Consider the following 23879-nt stretch of genomic DNA (forward strand, 5'->3'; position numbering starts at 1 on the left):
GGGTGGGCTCCGACGGGGAGTCGGAAGGAAGGCGAGCGGGCGGCACTGGAACGGCTCTGGCGGGGGAGGCGGGTGCCCGGCCCAAGGGCACCCAGCGCCCCGCCGCCCCTGCCCGCGGGGGCATTCCAGAGTCATGTCTCAGGAGGCCTTCCTGGCGGAGGCTGAGCCCCCGGCCTCGGTGGTCTCGGTGGTCTCGGGGTCGGAGCTAGCGGAGTCGGAGGCGGAGAGCCTCTGCCCGCCCGACTTCCTCGCGCCCCCGCGGGCCCTGCGGCGGGGCAGCTCCGACCTCCTCACGCCCATCTCGCTCTGCCAGTTTTGCCTCGCGGGGCGCTCCCGGGGCTGCTCCCCACCCCAGTTCGCCCCCTGGCGCGTGGCCCCCACGGAGGGCTTGGAGGGGCCCAGGCTCTCCAAGGCCGAGCTCTCCCGACAGAAAAGCCTCAAGGTGAGCATGCCCCGTCCGGCTCCCGCGGCCCCCCACCTCCTGCCCAGGCCTGCAGCGCCGGGCAGAGAGGGGCTGGGGACACTGGAGCTCCCCCCCTCCCTCTCCAGCCACCGTCCCCAAGGGCTCCCCTTTGTTTGGGGCGGGGTAGGGTAATCCAGGTTTATTGACCCAAAATCAGAAGTTGTGGTTGGGTTGCTGAGCAAAGTTGAGCTTGTTGGACTGGTGGCGGGTGGGGCTGGGGGGCAGACTGAGGGGCTATGTGGTTAGCAAATGGCCTGGCCTTTGTCCACTGAAAGCCCTGGAATACTAGGCCTTCATCCTCCATTCTCCTTGGCTGAGGGTTCTGATGTGGGCCTTCCAAGTTCCTGTGGTCATAATGGAGGCCACCTGGCCTGAGGAGGAGGTCCTGATCTTGACTAAGGAGGATCTTGTACTCAAATCCCCTCCCTCATATCTCCTAGCTTAGCCACCCGGGCAAATCACTTGACTTTGGAGCCTCAGTTTCCTCCTGTGTAAAATGGGGATGGTAATACTGCCTTTCTCACAGATAGCTCAAAGACTAGTGTTTTTTCAGAAATTAACTCTTGTGTTTCTTTTTCTTTCTTTTGTTTCTCCCCTGCCCTTTACTGGAGCAGTTAACCCATTTTCTAGAAATCCCAGCTTCTAGTAACAGCTTTGTCCTCATTGCCTCTCTGACCAGACCCCATCCCTTCTCTGGCTCCATTTTCTTCTTTCTTTCCCCTTTGTCTCTTACATTTCAAACTACAGCTCAAGTAGCTCTTATTTATTTACATTTACATTATTTGCAACAAATTTTTAATTATTTGGCTCATCCAGAAGCTACTAATCTCCACTGAAAAGGATTCATCTCAGAATAAAGTGAGAAAAACTCTGTTTTTAGTCAATATTTTGGGTCTTGTTTATTTAATGTCAGTGTAAATCACACGAATATGTCAATTTAAAGCATACAATTTAAATCACAAGAGCCAGGTGGAGTGGATAGAAAGTAAAAGGCTTTAGAGTTAGAAGATCTGTCTGCATTTAAGTCTTGCCTCTGACACATTCTGGCTGTACGACCTTCAATAAGTCACCTCACTTCTCCATAACTCAGTCTACTCTTACTTATGATGAGAGGACCCCAGCGTTGGAAAGAGTTTCCACACTGAAATCACGCCTGGACAAATAAACCAGGTTGAACCTTTCTAAGGCCATGCCTGTGGATTTCCTAAAACCTAGAATTAGGCTTGGTTAACAGAGTAGCAGTGGCAGGTTAAGGCTAGGACTTAGTCATGACCCTAGATTGTTCATTTCCCCATCTTCCAGTACTTCCCTCTAGGCTAGGGAATAGGGTTTACAAAGCCTCAGATTTACTGGATGTTGACTAGGTTTTTCTCTCCCCCAACAGAATGACTCCTGTCATTGAACTTTGTATGGCATTTTAAAGACTGCAAAGCACTTTTTTGAGTTTTGTCTCCTTTGGGGCCTCTCTGTAGCCCTGGGAATCATGGACATCAATCTGGGACAGATTAAGTGACTTGTCTCAAGTTACATAGGAGTCCATGTCAGTCAGAATTTAAATCCAGATTTTGCTGACTCTTGTGTCCAATGCCCATCCAATTGCCCCCTCCCTCAGTGAACTATTTTCCTGCTACTTAAAAAAAATAAATAGAAGATAACATTTTATTTCCTAAATCCTCTCAAGTAATGTTCAGGAATTGTATTTTGAGTTGGGCCATAAATCTCTCCCTGCCTTCAGAGTCCAAGTATATGGAGGTGGGTTTCTTTTGGGCCAAGATTCAGAACTGTTTTCATATCTCAATGTAGAATTCATCCTGAGGGGGGCCATGAAATATAATTAGAAGGTTGGAGTTTATTAGTTTGTGGTGAGGCCTCCCCTTCCCCTTCCCTTTGAACTTTTAACTGTGATTGAGATTGATTCAAAATGACTTTGTGGGTTTGCTCCCTGGAATGGGGTTTGACAGGTTCATTATATGTTCCCAGGCTATAGAAGACCAGAAGAAGCTCTGTGGCCACAGGAGGGATATTGATGTCTTGGAACTATTCCTTTCCCGAAAGTAAGCACAAGTCTCTGTGAGAAAGGAAGGGCTTGAGTTTCCAGGATTCCCACGTCCCATTTCATCGGAGCTTCCTGGATTGGATTGTCGCTATTCTCCTTCCTGTGATTGCAGGCAAAGAGAGTGGGCTTTTCTTTTTATGTTGGTCAAGTCGGCGAAGGGCCAGATTTAGGGAGGAGATGAAGTGGGGTGGAGGGGGAGTAATCAATCAGTCCTGTAAGTCAGGCACCATACTAATCTCTGGAAATTCAAAGAGGCACGAGTTGGTCTTTGCCCTTGAGGAGCTTACAACATCATGGCGATGACTTATTGCCAGACACCATGACTCGCTCATTCTGACTTATTTGCAGCCTCAGAAAGTGATATGTAGTCTTACTTTTCTAGAGCATAACCATCTGTTCTGGGGCTCATTTGGGATGGCATTTGAAGGAAAGAGAAGAATGAGCAAATAATAATAATGATTATCCAACTTTTGTAGAGCAATTGATATGGGTCGATCTCATTTGAACCTAGGATAGTCCTATGAGAAAGGTATTATGGGTATTGTCACACCTATTTTACAGAGGAGGAAATTGAGGCCAAAACATACACAGATAAAGAAATAAAAGGTAATTTAAGGTAGAGGCAGTTAGATGGCACAGTGGATGGAGCTCTGGTCTTGGAATCAGGAAGACTCATCTGACCTCAAACATTCACTAGCTGTAATGATGCTTACCTCACTTTTCCTCATCTGTAAAATGAGTTGAAGAAGGAAATGGAAAACCACTCCATTATCTTTGCCAAGGAAAACCCCAGAAGGGGCCATGGAGAGTCAATAAAGACACAACAAGGATAAAGGTAAGGCAGGGACAGAATTACTCTTTACTATAACAAATATCTCCTTTGATAGGAGATTCTCTTTTGAGCAGGAATCTATTGCCCGCATTGAACTCAGAGACTGGAGACATTGTTAGAAAGTGGTTCTAAACATCAAGCCTGAGTCAAAGTCAAGCAGAGCAAGTCCAATCCCTGTTCCACAGGATGGCCCTTAGGATGTGTGCAGACAGCCGTGCTGTTTTCCTCAGATTCTTTCCATTGATCTTGCGTGGGGTCTAGAAGCCATTCTCCACCCACCCTGACTGTTGGGGTCTACAGGCTTTCTGGTGTGTCAGTTTCCCTCAAAACTCCCAGAACTGGTCCAATCCCCTAATTGTGGGTAGAGAAAGAACTGAGCTGTCTCTGTCAGCATTTTGAATATTCTGGCTCTCTGAGCTGGGTTGCACAAGTGAGAACGATGGGCTGGTTGTTCCCAGCATCCCCTGTTCTTGTGCCTTCCCTCTGAGATGACCCCCAATTTATTCTGCTGGATCCAGGACCTAGAAGCCTGCAGTCTATCTCCTTTAGTAGAACCAGCCAGTCAGTCAACATTGCTTCAATATAACGATGTGCTTAGGCACTGTACTAAGAAAGCCCTGGGTGAGCTCCTTGAGGGCAGGGACATCTTATTTTTTCTCCTTCCTTTGTTTCTCTGGCCTGCTTGCCACAGTGACTAGCACAAAGTAAATGTTTAATAAATAACATAAACACGACTGATAGAGTTGAATTAGGGCCACTCATGGTGGCAATTGGAAGGGAGTCGGGGACCTCTTAAAATGGGGCTGAGGTGACCATCATTTCCTATTGCTTGCAGTTCCTTCAGTGGGTAGCAGATATGTCTCCAATGAGTGACCCTGTGGTAACCCAAGTATCCTCTCTGGGGAAAGAAAGAGGAAACCCACGGATAAGACTTCTTTTTCCATAGGAGGTTGATTAAGATAAAGGTTTTGTAGACTGCTGGAGATGGGAATAGGAAATGATGGCATCAGTACCTGTCTCCATTTGGAGTGATGAATAATGAGTTTGAAAGACAGCTTGTTAACTTCACCCCTTTGTACAGAAAAAGCCTCTCCTTTTCAGGGTTCTAAGATAGTAGTAATTGGGTGGAGGAGTGATCTGGTGTGTCCACTTTGGATCTTTGAAGGCCAATAATGGTTGAATAGGACAAGAAGATGAGAGTGGAATGTGACCTGATTTACTTAAGTTTACCTTACAAAGGTGACATGGTGAATTCTATCTGTGATGCCAGTGGCACCAGGGCCCAGAGGAAGACTTGAGCTATGAGATTAATTTTGGGAAGAAAAGAGGAAATCATGGCTGGTTTTATGAGTGAAAGCAAAAAAGTCAAGGGACAATAGGATGTCTTCCAGGTCATAGCCCATGCTCCAGGAGACTGGTTGGTGGCCACTTGCATCCATAAAGGGATTCCCTTGAACTGGGAAGGAAATCACCCATCCAACTCCTAATTCTCCCTGTATGGAATCATAACCAAGAGAGCTCTTACAAAGAGCTTTAGGATTTTTGAAACATTTTCTATAGGTTGCTCATCTCTCAACATTCTCTTAGGTAGCTGCTAATATTATCCCCACTTTATAGCTGGGGATACCCAAGTTGAGAGATAATGCAAGTATTATGTGGACTCAGGTTTGCAGAATCTTTACAAACCTTGAAGCATACAGTTCAGATGTGGATAAGGCATGCATATGGGGGAGGTTCCAGGCTCTGTGTTCATCTGAATAGCCCTTAGAATTTAAAAATATTTGGAAATGCAATGTATTTAGAAAGAAGTAGTAAGCTTGCAGAGCCCTGGTGAATCAGAAGACCTGTCATCATGGAGTCAGATGGCTGTGTTGACAATGCTGTCGGTCTCAGCATGGGCCCTTCCCTGAGTTGAGTTCATGAGCCTTTCAGGTCACTTCCTAGTTAAGTAGCCTATGCTGATATGTATTTATTGATCTGCATCTGAAAGAGTTAAAGCACCCATTAAAAAGCAAACTTTTCCCCCCATTATACTTTAGTCCCACTATCTGTCTCAGTTTCCCCATCTGTAAAATGGGGATAATATCCCAAGGTTGTTGTAAGGACAAAATGAAATGAAATTTATAAAATGGTTCACAAACCCTAGAAACAATTTATAGATGCTAGGAACTGTTGTTATTATCTGGAAAGTCCAGTTCAGGGTAACTCCCCAGAAAGTTGTCACTTTTCATAATTTAGAACAAAGCATTCACACCAGAGTCAAAGAATAAGGCCTGGACTAGCCACACATCAGAAGGGGGCGGGTTGCTTCTGACTTGTTTAGCCTCTCCTTCCAAGGTCCCTGCACCTCACCTTGAGATGCCCTCCTCTCTCTCTGACCCTTGGTTAAAACTGTTTGCAGAGAAGTGTTGGACAAGCTTGGTGCTACCAAGGTTACAGGTGCCTGGGTATTAAAGGGCTCCTTTTCCTTGGGGATATTTGCCTGGACAGATGTCAGATCCTTGAGTCCAGGGAATGATAGGGCTGTGAAGGGTTGGTGGCCTGGCGGGCTGTCTCAGCACCCTTAACTATCTGCCCAAGGCCCACTTAGTAACTTCTTATTAACAATTACTATGAAATAACTGTTCTTTCTCCCCCAGGGAGCTGGTAGATGTCATTGACCTGGCTAAGTTCCGGAAGTTAAAGCACTTATGGCTTTCCTTCAACAAGGTAACAGATATTTTATCATTAAATCTCTTCATAATTAAATGTCTATTCTTGGTTTCCTGATTTTTTTCTAAAAAGGGTGATAAGCTTAGATTTGAAATGCTTCCTTTTAGGGTGACATCTCTCTTATCATACATATCCACTTTTCTGAATGTAAATGTACACATAGAAATAGGTTGTTTTTGTAGATTCAAATGTATATAGGTGTATGTATATATATATATATATATATATATATATATATATATATATATATGAATATACACTGTGACTTTTTAAAAGTTCAAGAGACAGAACTTCTAAGTCACTTTGTCATGTTCTCAATAATGCCAGGATGTTGATTAATTAAAGGGTGATCTCTCCCTTAGACCAAAGACAAACATGGCTCATGGCTAGCTAGAAGCCCTTTGAAGGGGATGTTCCAGGAGATAGTAAACCATTCTGATTGGTTAACAATTAATTAGAGAATGAATTTTTTATTTTATTTTTTTTTTAGGTTTTTGCCAGGCAATGGGGTTAAGTGACTTGCCCAAGGCCACACAGCTAGGTCATTATTAAGTGTCTGAGGTTGGATTTGAACTCAGGTCCTCCTGACTCCAGAGCCGGTGCTCTATCCACTGCACCACCTAGCTTCCCCTTTTATCTGGACTTCTTGGTTAGGGCTAAGTGTGGACTTTTCTGGTAGCATTCTGGTGTGAGAGTGATCTCCCTCCCTGAACAATACTGCAGGGCCCTCTGGTCTCTGTCTTTTGCCTGCATGGCAGCAGGACACGTCCTCCTCCCCTCCATCTCACAGAATCCCTAGATTTCTTTGAACTTCACTCCATATACCAACCCCCTTGTGAAGCCTTTCCTGCCCATTAAATTTGTCTTCCCTGGCTAGATTGCAAGCTCCTTGAGGGTAGGAAATGGTTTCTCCTCATTCTTTTTCTTAATCCCCAATGCCCAGACACGGTGTCTGGCAAACAATAAGTGCTTAATAACTACTTGTTGATTGATTAATTAGGGCTTTCCTTGGCTCCTGCAGCCAGCAGGATGTGTATGGGCTCCAAAGGAGCCTGCCTCTTATGCTCTTTGGCAGTGGAGGTGTGTCTTTCTGCTGCCCCAGGGGCCCCATTAATTATCCATCTTATGTCATCTTTGTTGAAAGAATTATTCTCCCCGTATATTTAAATCCCTCCCAAGAACGAAGACAGCCTGAGTAGCCTAAACATGCACAGCTTCTCCAGGGTTTTGAAATAGATGGATTTGCAGAGAGACATCCATTGGTGATTGGGGAGGGAAGCCTGTGGCAAGAAAAGACAACCTGCCTCCCTAGGATCACCCTCCCCAGCCCTCCCCACACACCACACACACACACACACACACACACACACACACACACACACAGCAAGCAGCAAACAAAGAGAAAGTCTTTGGTTTGGAATAGAGGGAGGTTAGCTCTGGAAGGGTAAGCAGGCTGGCCCAATGGTTTTTGAGATGGCCAGGCTAATCTCATCCATTTCAATTGACCTTTCCAAGCTTGCTTCTACTTCCATCGTCTACTTCCAGCTACTACCTTCTAGGCTTCACTGGTGTGACTCGAGAAGTGTGAAATCTAGAGAGGCTGTAATGGAATTCTTAAAATCAAGGACCGCTATGGTTGTCCCAAGAAAAATGAGTTTTATGATCAGTTGGACCCAAGCTTGAGCAAGAGAAAGTCAAATCAAATTAAGTCAATAAGCACCTCAGTATGTGCCAGGCCCTGTATTAAATTGGGGGGGGGGGTAGAAAATGGCAAAAATCTCTAAAAATAAGAAAACAGTACCTGCCTTCAAGGACCAGAATCTAATGGGTGTGGCAATATGCAAATAGACAAGGTGATATGCAGGATGTATTAATGATCATTAATAGAGAGAAGGAAAAGGGTTGAATTTTAGCTAGGACTTCAAAGAAGCCAGGGCAGCCAGGGCAGCGCTAGTGAAGAGAGCTTGGGGAGAGTCAGGGAAAAGATCCTAATTTGGGGGATGTCCTTTGAAAAATTAAAGAGACTATATACTAATTTCAATATCTTTCAGATATAAGGATTCAATAATCATGATCAATACTCTGCCTTGGGGCAGAGCATGGGATAGAGCATGGGTCCTGAATTCAAATATGATTACCTGGCTGTGTGACCTTGGGCAAGTCACTTAACCCTATTGCCTTGTGTTTTTGTCTGATTGTGAATCATGGAACATAGTCTCCAAAATACTTAAATGGCTTATCCCTAAGGGGACAATGAGAAAAGTAATGAGTAGCCCATGAAGGTGCTGTGAAGGAAGGCTAGAGAAGGGGCCTTATCAGGGATAGTGTCCAACAACATAGGAGATCTTATTTTTTCGCCTCCCCCCCCCCAATGGGAAGAAGTGGGAGCAGGAGAAAATAAATGCATATTTTTAAAAATTTTAAACTTAAACAAATGAAGATAGACTGGTCATTGGAGAGAGGGAGTCTAAGCAGGCAGTGCCCATCTTTTTTACCCCTCTGATTTCCTCTGAGTGTTAGAAGATAGTGAGGAAGGCCCCTTCAGCTATTGGGAGGATTCCCTGGGGTGCAGATGAACAGACATGGAGGAGTACAATCTGTATCACTGGACTGTCTATAAGATGTGATCACAAGGCCACTGGAATGACTGAGAATACATAAGTTAGAGCCACAGTTTTGTGTCCAGTCCTCCCCTTCTGTCCCACAGGCTATTTAAACATAATCATTTGGTTCTTGTTAAGTTTAAACTAAAATGGTGGTGGGGGGGAATTCAATTCATAAATAGTTGCTAATTTAGATGTAATTCAGAAAGAGACAAACTTCCTGTGAATGAGTGATGTTTGGTGACCAGAGGTAGAAGGAGGCAGACTGCCCCGGGGAGGGAGGAGGGCCCCGCCAAGCCCTTCTTATTTTCCTCGCCTGGCTTGATGATCTCAGAGGCTGTTGGGGAAGGGCTGCTAAGGGCCCCACAGTAGCTGGAAGAGGAGTGATGGAGGAGGGGGCCTGCAGCCCCTGATGCTCCCGGCATTCTGATTCTGACATGGGGAACATGTTTTCCCCAGTTGCTCATAGAAAGTTGTCATAAATCCATCATTTCCATGTAGGGCTGACAAGATTTGGTAAAAATGGGGCTTAGCACAAAATTTCTACTTAAACAAATAATCATTCCAAACCAAACATGGATTTCCAGCCATTGGCCGTTTAGAGACAAAAGGACCCAAGAAATCAAATGTTCTAACCCTCCCTTTTTAGAGAAGAGAGGATGAAAGTGGTCATACAACAATTAGTGTTCAAACTGGTGCCAGACCAGTGTCTATGTAGAGTATCATAGTCCATTCTGGACACTATGCTTCAGGAAGAATATTGGTTAAGCTGGGAAAGATCCCTGTGGGGCAACCAGGATGGTGAGGTTCCTTGAGTTCATGCCAATGGAGGATTAGATCTACAGAGTGAGCATATTTAGCCTAGAGAAAAAGCTTGCTAAGATAGTTGTTTTGTAGACTTTAAAATATGTTACCTAGAAGGTAGAACAAGACAGGTAGATTCTGTAACAAGACCAGTTTGGGATTGATGGCAGCTAGAACTTTTTTCACCATGAGCGGTCAGCATTTCTTTGGGAAGTGCTCAGTTCCTCAGGAGGCATCTCCAAGCAGAAGCCAGATACCCACCAGTGAATGTCTCATAGTGGACATTCATTTGAATAGATTTCATTATCTTTTTCAACTCTGAGATTCTGGAATTCTTTGTTTTAAGTGAATAGGACAAAGGGTCCATTTATAGCATTGTGTTTGGGGTACATAAAACAAAAGCACCAGTGGGCTTTCAAAATTAGGGGGGATCTAAGGAGATGGAATTATCAATAAAACAATACAATGGGGCAAGCATTTCTTTTTTAAATTTTTTTCTTTTTTATTTTTTGGGAGGCAAGCATTTATTAAAACAAACTGGGTTAAAGAGGCACTCTGATTGGTTCAGGGAAGGCAGAGGCAAAGATGAGACCTTCAGGATCTGATATTTTGCTGGGTGACATGACTTGGATATAGATAGGCAAATTCTAGATAATTGGAAGGAAGAGAGAACATTAGCAACAAGAAGTTTGAGAAGGGTTGAGGAAGGTTTCTTTTGGGGGAAATTGAGTTCTATTTTTGGATATTTGAGTTTGAGGTGTCTATGGCCCATCAAGTTCAAGATGTTCAAGACATCATTGGAGATACATGATATTGATTCCAAGGAGAGAGGCAAGTGCTAAATGGAAAGAAATGGGAATCATTTACCTAAGGACCATAATTAGACTGGTGGAAACTAATGAGACCATCAGGTGATGTGGTGTAGAGTTCAATTAAAAAAGGGGCCTATTGTAGAACTTGGTACAAGTTAGGGAACATGACCTAGACGAATATCAGCAAAGGAGACTGAGAAGGAGACATCCAACAGGAATGAGGAGAACCAGGAACAAGGTGGGATGCCCTGAGAACCTAAAGAGAAGAGAGATCTAGGATGGGAGGGGGATGGATGGTGTCAGAGGCTACAGAGAAGATCAGGAGGATGAGCATCCCATTTAGATACTAATGACCTTGGAAGGAGAGATTTTTTGGTTACATAAGAAGGTTGGACAATTGATTGCAGAAGAATCTGGTACAAATCTGATTGTGTACGTTGGATATCCCTTGTTGGAGGAGTTTTGTTTCCCTGAATCAATATTTTTTTGTGGTTAACCAACAATAAGCAGTGTGGCATCTTTTATTCTCTACATTTTTTTGTCAGTTGTGTTATTATAATGATGGGGTCTGCTATTGAATAATGTGATTACCAATGAGATTGTTCAGCATTCAGTGTCAAATTCATTTCCAAATAAGGAATGGCTCCTGGACAGCTCTTGGTTCTTGTCTATAAACCACGATCCTGAGTCAAACAGTTCACACTCACCATGATGGGCATTTCACTTGTGCTAATCACCTGATAGCAAGAATGCCACAGAAGTCTGAACAAGTGTGACTTATTTCTCTCAGTACTTGACAGTTGTGTTTCCTTGGGCAACTCACCACATATCCCCGAGCCTCTGTTTGTCCCTCTGCAAAATGAGGATAATATTACTTTGCTCACATCTTCACAGGATGTGGAGAGGAAAGGATTTTGTGAAGCTTAGAGGACTTTACACTCTCTTCCTGACAGTAGAGGCAGCTATAGGTGTGGAATGTGGTAAACTGTGTCAGCTCATTTGGTGTGTTGGTTTGGCTAAACTGATTTTTTCCCTTTCATTTTTAGTTAAAAGGCATCCACTCTGGGTATAGAAATGATATATTAGGAAATGGTCATGATGTTCAAACCAAAGCGATTCATATTAAAAAAAAAGTATGCTAAACAGATACTTAAGAAATACCTTAGATAAATGAAAGAAAAAGACTTTATTTTGTAATTCTTCTTTTTTTCAGCTCCAAGACATCAGATTTCTGCTAAGAAATCCTTGTCTAGCAGAACTTTACCTGGACAACAATAGCCTCTATTCAATAGAAGGTATGTCTTCCCGCGTCAACTTTCTCTTAAAAGACATTCCTAACAAAACCATATTTTCAAAGTGTACTTTGACCATCAGCCATGTGACTACTAATGACCATCCAAGATGGAATTTCCAGTTACTGTTGCAAATACAAAATAGTTTGGGTGGTTTTGTCACCTTCAGTATTGGGGTGTGTTATGCTTCTGAATCCCAACCAGTTTGCCAACTGATTTGATTATTAGAGCTTCACCATCCAGATGGAGTCAACTGAATGGGGTCCAATCCTATTTTAAAAACCTATGATAAATATTAGAATATAGTTAGAAAGAAGAGATTTCAGGGTTTTCACAGGCTCATGAAGGAGTCTCAGTTTCATTGAACTCATCCCTTGTCTCCCTTACTGTCCTCCAATGTCTTGTTGAGATAGGGAAGTAACCTTAGATTCTAGAGGATGGTGCGAGGGCAAACCTTTGCCAGGCTGGAAAGACTTCAAGAATGAATCTGGTGGACAAAACTGTATGTTGGTTGAGAAACAGATCAGCTGAGTTTGGAGGTACCCTGTGGAAAGCTTGGTCCTTCTGTGATGAGTGTTTTTAAGCTATCGTGTTTCATGAAGAGTATCTGCTATTGCAATGATGTCAAACTCAAACAGAACTTTATAACCTCATCTTAATATCTATGTTCTTTTGTATTTTTATGTATTTTGTTAATATTTCCCAATTACATTTTAATCTGGTTCTGACCACTGGAGAGTGTTAGAGGTCACATGGGTCATGTTTAAGGCACTTCTGTGCTATGATTTAGAGGAATAATAATGATGTAGGTGAAAGGGAATAGTCACATAGATGAAATCACAGATATTCTTGAGTCTTGTGGCAGCACTGGCCCTAAGCTTTCTTTGTTTAATCCTTGTGTCTAGCTTACTTTAATACCAATGGTAATAAAGTCTTGGTGGATATAACTGGCTTCTTATCAGTGACTTTGGAAGCAGAGTAGGCATCATCATGCCCTTGAAGATCATTCATCATCATCATCATCCATTCTAGAGAAATATAGTGGAGCGTTGACTTCAGAATCAGGAAGATGTAGGTTTGAGTACCCATTCTAATACTTACTGCCAGGGTGACTGAGCAAACTGCTTAACTTTTCCAAGTTTGGGACTGCTCTCTATGTTCAGAAGTTGTATAGAAAGTATCGATGTGCATTATTAGTAAAAGGAATTTTCTCACGTAGGAATTCTTTGAAATCACAGACCCTATCCCTGTCGGATAGATTCAAACCTAAATTATGGAACCATATTTCTCATGTTGGAAGGCATCTTAGAGGCCATCCTGTCCAAGCTACTCATTTAGAGATGATTACTTGGATAAGGCCCAGGGATAAAAATGTGACTTATCTGAAGTCATATAGCTCACTGGTATTAGAGACAGGGTATGAAATCAAATCCTCTGTCTCAGGACATTGCAATTTCGGCTTTATCATAATGCTTCCCCAATGGGATTTATTTGGTTTTAATTCCTTATTTGTGAAAAAAGAAAAAGTTTATAATCTCTATGTGGACCTCCCTATATTCCCACCTTAAAAGTTACTAAGATGATAGATAGGAGGCCATTGAGTTAAACCACTCTATTTTACAAATAAAGAAACTAAGGTAAGATACATTTAATAGATATGCCTAGGATCATTGCAAGAACCTGAGAAATTTCTGTTCCTGATCCCATGCTTCATGGAGATCTACAATACTTTCTTTATCGAGTTCTATTCACCTTTCTCAGTGAGCTTCAAAATACACCATGCCTTTTTAAAAAAATATTTTTAAAACATTTTATTTATTTAAGGCAATGTAGTTAAGTGACTTGCCCAAGGTCACACAGCTAGGCAATTATTAAGTCTCTGAGGCTGGATTTGAACTCAGGTCCTCCTGACTCCATGGTGCTCTATCCACTGTGCCACCTAGTTGTCCCCACACCATGCTTTTAAAAACATTTTTTCAATGGTACATTTGTTTTTGATTGATCATTGGTAAAGAATTTTGAAGAAAACTCCCTCCTCTCCTTTTGCTCTCTTCTAGGCCTCCGACATTTGGTTTCCCTGAATGTCCTCATGCTTCACAACAACCAACTGAGAAATCTTGATGCCGTTGTGGATGAATTGAAGCTGATGAACAACCTGAAGACACTAAGTATGTTCAAGGAACAGTTGTAAAATAAGCACATGGGGAAAATTCATCCCATGCTTTCTATTGCTGTCTCAATTAACTTACATAGAAATTCCTTGCATGTCACATGAAAGGAGAAAATTAGTATGATTAATTATTTTTCCATTCTTTAAGAAAAATGAATTGGGAGTACTGTTCATTTGAAATATTTGCTGAATATCTTTCATTCAAAACATGGTGCCGTGGGGGATACAGAGATGGATAAAATATAGTTCTTACCCACCTAGATCTTATATTCTAGAAGTAATACAAGGTAAGGGAGAGAACACTTGATTTGGAGTCTGTGACTACAGGCTTAGGGAAAGGAGGTCGGATGAGATAGTCTCTCTAAAATTCCTTCTAGCCCTGAATCCTATCATTCTTCTTATCCACACCAAAAAACTCTGCTACAATGCAAAATCTGATAGTACTATAAGAAAACATCACAAAAGTGCCATGGATATACCAAGGAAGGGAAAGTAAAATGGGCAAATTTGATCATATTTTGGTGGAGTGGTTCAGAACACTGTAGCATTGGAATTATCTCAGTTTCTTGAAGTGGTTATACAGAATTTAGGTCTTTTTAGTTTTTCCAATTTTTATAAAGAACAAAATTGTGATTATGCTTTGAGAGAGAAAATCATGGAAGCCATGTGGCTAAAATAGTGGTCACCATGCAGTAGAAGACACAATAAATATAGATGGACTAAATTTTCTTTACTGGTATGTCAACAAGATAGAACTCATATAAACTGTCATGAATCAACATGAAATGAAATCTCACAACTAACTCCACCATTGTCTATTGCCAGTGCTTCTATATTTAATTGGAAGGAGTGACTTTTTCATTGCTCTTAAGGATGCTTGGATGTATGGATTTTTTTTTTTAGTTAAAAAAGAACAAAACTATTCTTGCTACCATTGACCTATCGGGTTCATGTGTGCAGAATGATTAGATGCTATCACTAAGAAGTCTTTGATCCCAGATTCTTTAGCTCATGGTTCTTTATAAGAGAAGCACTGAAAAAAACTATCTTATATATTTTAGTATTGCCTGTTTCCATGGCATTTGACTAAAGATGTTTTGGGATTTCATATCTCAAAATTACTTGTGATTTTAATGCTCTTAACTAAACCATTAAAAAAGTTTGAAACTGATGTTTAGTACCTCAGCCTGTTCCCAGTCCATGACATCTGTGGGTTCATTTAACCTGTAGGATGAATTATTTATTGCCCAACTTAGAATACATAGGTGGATATGTTCTTAGTTCAACCAGTGATTTCAAATATCTTCTTTGAAAACAAAAGGCAATTCTTTTTAGCTCCACAAAAGAATGTTTGTATTTGAAAAAATGAAGCTATTATATTGATAGCAAAATGGGAACCATTTTTCAGTTTTCTCATTCTTTTTTTGGTAATAGATTTCCATATGCAAGAAATTATCTTTATTCAAGCACATGCTTGAAGCTGGTATAGTCAGTTTTGATATATTGTTTGGTAAATGAAAATTGCTCCTATTCTGAATCTCAAATGAGCACGAACAAGACAGCGCTGGCGCCAACAAGGTGTGTGGAGTCTTAAGTAGCCTCCAGGGAAGGTGGATTAAATCGCATTAACCTATTGAAAGTGAAAGTGTGAGCAATTCCACTTCATCTTTGCTAAAGGAATGCGCCTATACATCATGCCAGACTTTCCAAACATTCAGACACAGGAAACTGATTTCATATCTTGGAAACATAATTTATGGAAATTCAGTATCATCAATCCTAAACTCATAAATCCCACACACTGGATGTTTAATAGGCCAAGAAGGTCTTGAAAAAGAAAACTTTTACCCCTACTGATATTTTTAGTAGAATGAAAAACATGTTGTTATAAGACTAAGAGATCAATCACAGTTTGGTTTTGTTTCAAAACCAAAATAAATTCAGTCCATCAATTCCTGGGCAGATATCTGTCTTCTCCACAGGACTGTCCTTCCCATTTACCTCACAGTGAGATTAATTGAGTAAGTTAGTACGAGCATATCATGTGAATACTGTAGAGATTACTTATTAAATAGTGATTCTGGGAACTAAGGGCAGCTTCTTAGGTCTTTGAGATGCTGTTGGTATTAGTCTGACTTCTGGAGGGATAATCATGGCCCCTGGTTTGTTCAAAACTCTCACATCATTAAGATCATGAAGGAAGAACATCAAGGCTAGACATTCATATTGAGAAGTATAGACAAGGCAGGTACTAAATCTTTTTAAAAGTGTTTGTACCTGTGCCACTGAAATTACCATAGGAGGCTAACACCATTCCCATCCTCTGTCATATGGTGGGACCAAGAGTTCACAATAAAGGAAGGAGGAGATACAGCTGGACAGGGTGGGGAAAGAAAAAGATCAAGATGTCCTAGTGGCCTGCAAGACTTTCCCCACTCTCTGCACCTGCCCGTCTTCTGCTACTCCAGCCCATGCTGCTTCCCCTCCTTAGCAGCGAGGCATCACTGAGAGAAAGGTCAGTTTGTGCTCTTGGCCTTGAGAGCCAAGCTCTTTGCGCTGCTGCCATCTGCTGGCCGGTCCGACTTGAAACTCAGACACAACATTTTTTGTCTTGTTTTGCTGTTTCCCCCCACGCACTCCCCTAGAATGACACCTATAGAGGGCAGGAACCGGCTCCTTCCTGAGCCCATGCAGAACACGCCATCTGTTCCCCCCAGAGCCAATTAGGGCCATTCAGAGCTTGGATTTTTAGTTTTCCCTCCACTTATAGAGGAAGCTCCAAGTTGGAAAGACTCAGGAGCTGAGTGAGCATGAGCCTCTGATTCTCAATTTCCTAATCTGTAAAATGGGATCAGTAATGCCTATTGTACAGGCCTCCTGGGGGGTATTTGGGAATAAGATAACAATAGTAGCTTGAAGGCCTGCAGAGAGCTTTCTAAACATCTTATTTAATCCTCACAATCCTCACCCCTGGGGGGTACTACCCCCCTACCACCTCCATTTTGGAGCTGAGGAGGAAATTCATATGTGTGTGTGTGTTGGTGGAGATTTAAGATGATATCACAGATTCCAGCCCTCTTATTAATAGGCTGAGAAAGTCGGTGACTTGTCTAGGATCACACAGCTAATAAGTAGGGATTGGAAGTCTCGGAATGCAGGTCTTCCCTGAGGACTAACATTCCACAGTTACCCATCGCATAAAATAAAAGCAGCCACAATATCAACAATATCTCTGTAGCCCTTGAAGGCTCATAAAGAGCTTCCATTCATTGTCTCAAAGGATCCTCACAACAGTCCTGTGAAGGAGATACAGATGAAGCTTCACCAGGAGAAGTGAAGGGACTTACCCAAGGTCACTCAAGTTAGGAAATGTTGGAAGCAGAATTTGCCTCATAAAAGACTTCCTGTGTTTGCTTTGGACTCTCCCTTTGCAGATCTGTACCAGAATCCTTTGTCCCAGGATGAAAAGCATTATCGCATCTCTGTAATCTATCATCTTCCATCTGTGTGGCTACTTGACAGGAAAGGTAAGGACTCAGAATTCAGGGGATTCTTGAAAGGAGACCTCAGCAATGTAAAGTAATAGCAAGTAATCACCGGACATTTTGTAAAATCCATTTCATTTGGTCTTCACAACATCCCTGGGAGGTGGGAGCTGTCGTTACCCCCATTTTACAGATGAGGAAGTTGAGGCAAGCAGAGGCGAATTGATTTGCCCGAGAGACACAACAGCTAGTAAATGTTTGAAGTGTAGTTGACAGACAGCTGGACTTTAAGTCAGCAAGCCCTGGGTTCAAATCCTGTCTCTGGCACTTATCACCTGTATGACCTTGAGTAAGTGACTTCCTGTATAATAATAGCTAGCCATAAAAACAACAATGCTAGCCTCGGTGGGAAAGTAAGATAGTGGGTAGACTGGCTCTGGATAGTCAGAAAGATAATGAAATAAAACCCTCACCGGCCATGTTGCAGTTAACCAAAGTTGCTTAGCCATGGTGTGGATCCATCAGTGGTCTGGGTAGAGATGACTTTCCCTCTTCATATCCCAGTCTCCCAACGGAACTGTATGTGGGGTGCAGGGTGTCTCTGTGTTGACCTTCACCACAGTGTGTCATCTGCCAAATCTGAAGAGCCCGACTCTCTGTAGGCTGGCCACATATGAGGCAGATAGAACACTGGTCTTGAAGTCTAGTTAGACCTGTGTTCACATTCTACCCCAGATTCTTATTAGCCATAGGTCCCTAGACAAAGCATCTTCCTTGACTCTCTGTCTTGTCATTTGTAAATTGGGAATATTAACAGCCCCTAGCTCACAGGACTATGGTGAGGATCAAATATGGGTATGTGCACGTGTGTATATAAAGCTTTGGAAAATTAAGTCATTCCATAGGTGTTGGAAATTTTCATCAACATTCCTTTCTGCTCTAGCCAATCAGGAATGTGTCAAGAGCAGGTGCCATAGTTTCTAGTCAATGAAGCTCCAGGGGAAGCTTCCCTTCCTCCTATTTTATTTTTTTGGGGGGGGGTAGGTGGTTAGGCATGGAGGGAGCCTCACCTCCCTCCATGGTATAGTTGCTCCTATTCCTAGAAGAGTTGGAGTCGCTCCCAGCTCAAACCTATGATCCCATAAACTTATGGTAGTGGATCAAGGCTAGAGGGCAAGGGGGAGAAAGAAACGGGGGACAGAGTTGGCAATGAGAGAATGAGGGTGGTGTCTTAAGGTACGTGTGCAGGCTTGCACTAGCCTTCTAGAGGCTCGTCGAGTGGGTGAATCTATCAGCTCATCAGTAAACACTTATTAAGCATGATGATGCAGTGCTAGGCCCCGGGGACAGCAACTCAAAGAATGAAACGATCCCCACTCACAAGAAGGTCATGGCCCAACACATAAGTAATGAAAGGCCAGGAGGTGGTTGAGGAAAGAAAGGTAGACATTCAAGCAGCGGCTAGGTGGCACCAGAGTGCCAGGACCGGGAGTTGGGAAGTCTCCCAGACACATCCAGCTCCCGACACCATGGCAAGTCACTTCACCCTGTCTGCCTCAGTTTCCACATCTGCCAAATGAGCTGGAAAAATAAAAAAATGAATCACTCTAGTATCTTTGCCAAGGAAACCCCAGATGACTTGGACACAAGAGGACAACAATAAGAAATTTTAGACTCTTTGAATTATAGATTGAGTAGGAAGGGACCTTAAAGCGTATTTTATGAATATAATCTTTCAGGCTAGAGCTACAGGGATTGAAGCAAATTCTAAGCTTTAAAGAAGAAAAACATATTGCAGTTTTCTTTTTCCCCTTGTCTAATAATCCTTTGCACCCCAACTGGGAATGCTGCTGATGTGGTTCCATTTTTACTCCTAATATACACAAGGGATCCTCCAGATGGAAACTACTTTAAAACAATTTCACTTTTTTTTGTCCTCAAATCAAAAGCTGGTGATGCCGAAATTGTTTGCTACATTTATTTAAAATTCTCAAGTGCCTTCAATTTGTTTCATTGATTTTTAAAATTTTTAATTTTACCCCAACTTTATGGAGAATTTCACATTTTTAAATGAATGGAAGAGATAGGAAATTGTATATACTCTATTGTAGCCTGATTCCAATATCTTCTTATCAGTAGACTTGGTGTTTAATACCAGTGTGATCAGACCAAACATTTGTGAAATTGAGATCTATTCATAATTTAAATATTTATTTAAACCTATTTAAAATAAATTTATATGTATAATTTATATATAAAATAAACTTACATTTATCAAGATATATAAATTCAGAAGTATGTATTCATACATATTTATGTGTAAAGGTATGTATGTATCTTATCTATTTTGTTCACACACACACACCTCACATTTATGTCACCTTAAGTTTTGCAAACACTTGACACATTTTTTAGTTCTTTCATCCTTTCAATGATATTAGGAGTTATTATTACTTCCATTTGACAGATGAGGGAACAGGGACTGACAGAGTTTAAGTGACTTGCTCAGGGTAATAAAGCTAGATACTATCTCGGGCTGGATTAGTACTCAGGTCTTCTGGATTCCAGGTCTGATGTTCTATCTATTTACAGATCCACCTCACTACTTTACTGCCTGAAATTCATTTTTAAAAATGTATTTTTTTAGGGGTGGCTAGATGGTGCAGTGGATAGAGCACTGGCCCTGGAGTCAGGAGGACCTGAGTTCAAATGTGACCTCAGACAATAATTACCTAGCTGTTGTGGCCTTGGGCAAGCCACTTAATCCCATTGACTTGCAAAAACCTAAAAAACATGTATTTTTTTTAAGTTAAAAATGCAAATATGGATTGGGGTCATTCAGTAGGCAATAATCATTTTTTAAATTTTCTATTTCTTAGAAATTACATTAAAAGAAAGAAGAGTAGCCTTCCATATGTTTAACCATGAAAGATCGTCGGTAGCTCAGTCGCTAGCATTTGGAAGGAGAGCAGACAAGGCCTTGTATCTCCTGCCCCTCAAGTCGGGGGTAACAGTGTCTCAAGGTACCTAGGGTAGGGGGGAAGGGGCCCTGGAGCTTCTTGGGAAGATCCTTTCCATCCCTTTTGGTCTCGGTTTTCCTCGTCCTTGTTTCATTGGAGTAAAGGTCCGCATGGATTTCTTTCTCAAGCACCAGTTCCACCCCAAGCCCTGTGTGGGCTCCTTCCCCTCTCATGAAGGGATCCTCTGATCATTTCATGTCCCATTGAGGTGTGGGCGCCAGAAAGCCAAGGCAGGTCAGGCCAGGAGAAGTGAGACTTCTTAATAATACTGAGTGGACAGGCCCATCGATAAGAATAGCTAGCATTTAAAGAGTGCTCTAGAAATATTTAGAAATATTATTCTACTTTATGCAGACAAGAACACTGGGAGGAGGTACTTTTTATTACTCCTTTTTTACAGATGAGGAAATTGAGGCAGACAGGTTAAATGACTTACTCAGCTATCAAGTTCCTGAGTCTGGATTTGAACTCAGGTCTTCCTGACTCCAGGCCTCACACTTTATCTGCATACCAACTAGGGCAAGACAAGAAGGGTGTCTAGTAAAATAGAAGAGGGCTGGTAGAAATGGAAGGCTTCATTAAGCCATGATTCTAGGTTTACGGGTGGTCAGGATAACTAGAGGACTAAGTGAGAGCTAGAGGCTCCAGATTCGACATTCCAGTCGAAGACTAGAGACACCAGGAAGAACGGAGATTTCGAGAAAGCTACTCAGTTTGTCAGCAACGAAACCGCGAGTCTTGGAAGGAACTGACTATTGAAGGAAAACCAGATGGGGGAGGGTGATTGAGAAGGGAGGAGAAAATGAAGGTAAACAGATGTGCATAGACTTTTCTAGGAGCTGTGAAAGAGAGAACTATAGGGTGGCAGGTGGAGAGGATGGTAGGATTAAGTGATGGTTTTTAAAAGATGGGGGAGAGTAACAGAAAGCAGCAAGGAAGTCCCCAGTAAACTGGGGGAGTTGGGAAGGTGTGACAGGACAAGGGGTCATCTAAGAATCTACCACAGTGGAGTCTGTGTTTGAATGAAGAAGAGTGAGAGCGGATGAGAGGAGATGGCTTGGGAAAGAAGATGGTGGAAAGATGGGAGTTTGGAGGGAAGGACAGAGAAGGGATTGCTAAACCAATGGAGGGTTGAGGGGTGGGGAGGCCTGGGGGCAATTGGTTATGGGCAGACAGAGAAATTCCTGAGTTGCATATTGAGGAAGTGCCCATTCTTCTGAGTGATAACATCAAGGGCATGAGCATCTAGATCCTTGGCTGAGGTGCAAGGGAGGTACAGCTAGGAGGAATGAAGAATCTGGGGAAGCAGGTAGCAAGAGTCTTTGAGGCGGCATTAGCATAGGAGGCTAGCTACTTGCCACCCTCAATGCAGTGTTTGCTTAAGAAATGCTCTTCATTCATTCATTCATTCAAAATCGTGTCTGTAAAGAACAGTGTTTTAGGGTGGAGAGGAATACTATGGTGGACTCCTCAACAAAGGGAGGAATACTTAACTGGTTTTTAAATACAAAATAGGCTATTTAAAATGTTGCATAGATGTTTGACAGAATACTAAATCAAAATCTCTTGTCATTTTAGAACCAGTAATGTCTCAGCGCTTCAACCAGTAAGTACTGGATTCAACTTCATATTTAAGGGGGACTGGATAGTCTTTTTCTGATATTTCTCTGATTATGAGCATTTGCAAAATTTTTCCAGTAGCTCTTTGTGCTTCTTCTCACAGGGATTACTTGTTCCATATCCATTTTTGACAACTCCTTTGAGATTTGAAACATTCATTGTGTAGAGTTCCAGAGGTGCCCGGGGCATCTCTGAACAGGGAAATGACTTACCCAGTGACTCAACTCTTAGTCTTCCTGATGCCAATTATCCATCCTTTATGCCACATCAACAGGTTTTCACTTAATAAATCTACTTGCCTGTTCTAGCTTCCCTTTATCCTATCTCCTCTCAAGAGAGACCAATTTTCCTTCTCTCTCCAATTAACTTCTTTTTGGCATCATTTTCAAAATAATTTTTAACTATTTAGTATATGAACCTGATTGAAACTCATAATGGTATATGGTGTAAGATGAAGATCTTATTCCATTTTCTAACATAATAACTACATAATTTTCCCATAAATTTCTGTTGAAACAGTAACTTCCTCTCATTGTGTTTTTATCTTTGCATCAATATTGACCTATAATAGGCTTTTGATTCTAATCTATATTATCTGTTGTTTCACTGACATTATATTTCATTTTGAGTACCATGCACTTTTGACCATCATCATTTTTATAGTCTAATGTGGTCTAGGACAGCGGTGTCAAATTCAAATAGAAATGAGGGCCTCTGAAATGTAATTAAGGTCCCTTCTGGCCATATACTTAATTAGGAAACCACATATTAATATCTGTGGACTACTGAACTTTTATGAATTTGGCTAAATATTTTCCATTTACATTTTAATCTAGTTCAAACAATCGGGAGTGGGTCATGATGTTTTTCATACTTTTCGTCTCAGATAATACAATTTTCAATTCATTTTCCTTCTCCCCTAGCTCCCCTTGATAGTTAATGTCATTTGTCCCACAATATGCTTTTATTATCTTTTCTTAACTTTATTATTCCTTTAGTTTTAGTAAAGTTAAAATTGAAATTTTAAATCTCATATTATTATTAAGCCGAGGTTCCTTTAGATTTAATTCCCATTTTTACTATTGTCCACTGCATTTCTTTCCAATTTTAATTTTTTCCCTTTATTAAAATCCAATTCTTTGATAGTTGTATTTTAAAGATATTGTGTAGTTCTTGGTTTGTAAATGTCCAAATATTTGATCCATCTCAAAAGTATTTTTTCTTGAAAACAGACATACATGACCATAACCAGGCAGAAAAGAACAAAACAAAACAAAAAATAAATGGACTGTGTTTTTCTTAGTCTTTATTCAGATGTACTTTTCACAGGGTTTTAATGCAATTATTAGAAGTTTAGAGAGAAGAGTATTTCTTTCACGTTTTTAAAAATGACCTCAAGTCTTCCTGACTCCAACTCCAGTGGTCTATCCATTCTGTCAGCTAGCTCCATAAGTGATAGGTCATCTACCCAGCCTTGAAGCTGTCTGGACCAAGGCTGTGGGCACTCTGGGGATTCACCCCAGTTGGTCAACTCTGAAGAGGCCACTTGCAGCCACTGGCTGCATCCCTCTGGTTAGGAGGTGGGGTCAGACACCACCACCTGGTTCTAGATCAGAGCCCCAGGTCATGGATGTAGATTGTGGGTACATTTCTACATACAGATCCAGATCCATGAGTTTGGTCTAGGCTTTCTCGGAGTGCCTGAGCTAAATGGAAGCTTCAAGATCACCTTGGTGTTCCATACCCTCAGTCATCATCTTGCCAAAAGGCCCAACTAGTAAGTGGCAGAGCCATGGCTCTCCCTTTCTCTTCATGGAGTTTTCATCATCTCAGTTTGCATTAAAGCTAAGATAAATGCAATTAGACATGCAAACATGGATTTTGGATACGAATCAAATGAAATAACAAACAGTATGGTATGATGGAAAGAGACCAAGATTTTTGAATCAGAAAACCTGGGTTCAAAATCTCAGCTTTGGCACTTACTACCATGTGATCCTGGGCAATTCT

General features: G+C 41.7%; 1 protein-coding gene across 1 annotated transcript in view; it reads left to right on the forward strand.

Moving 5' to 3' along the window:
• Positions 1 to 23879, forward strand: part of LRRC72 (leucine rich repeat containing 72) — a 24550-nt gene continuing 671 nt past the window's right edge. The window contains exons 1-8 of the mRNA XM_074195417.1: positions 1 to 442; positions 2444 to 2517; positions 5991 to 6060; positions 11496 to 11577; positions 13632 to 13742; positions 17179 to 17271; positions 20109 to 20252; positions 21828 to 21855. Coding sequence (XP_074051518.1) covers positions 134 to 442; positions 2444 to 2517; positions 5991 to 6060; positions 11496 to 11577; positions 13632 to 13742; positions 17179 to 17271; positions 20109 to 20252; positions 21828 to 21855 — 911 coding nt within the window. The 5' untranslated portion in view covers positions 1 to 133. The remainder of the gene's footprint in view (positions 443 to 2443; positions 2518 to 5990; positions 6061 to 11495; positions 11578 to 13631; positions 13743 to 17178; positions 17272 to 20108; positions 20253 to 21827; positions 21856 to 23879) is intronic.

The sequence above is a fragment of the Macrotis lagotis genome, chromosome 7 (genome assembly GCF_037893015.1).
Source record: "Macrotis lagotis isolate mMagLag1 chromosome 7, bilby.v1.9.chrom.fasta, whole genome shotgun sequence".
NCBI lineage: Eukaryota > Metazoa > Chordata > Mammalia > Peramelemorphia > Peramelidae > Macrotis > Macrotis lagotis.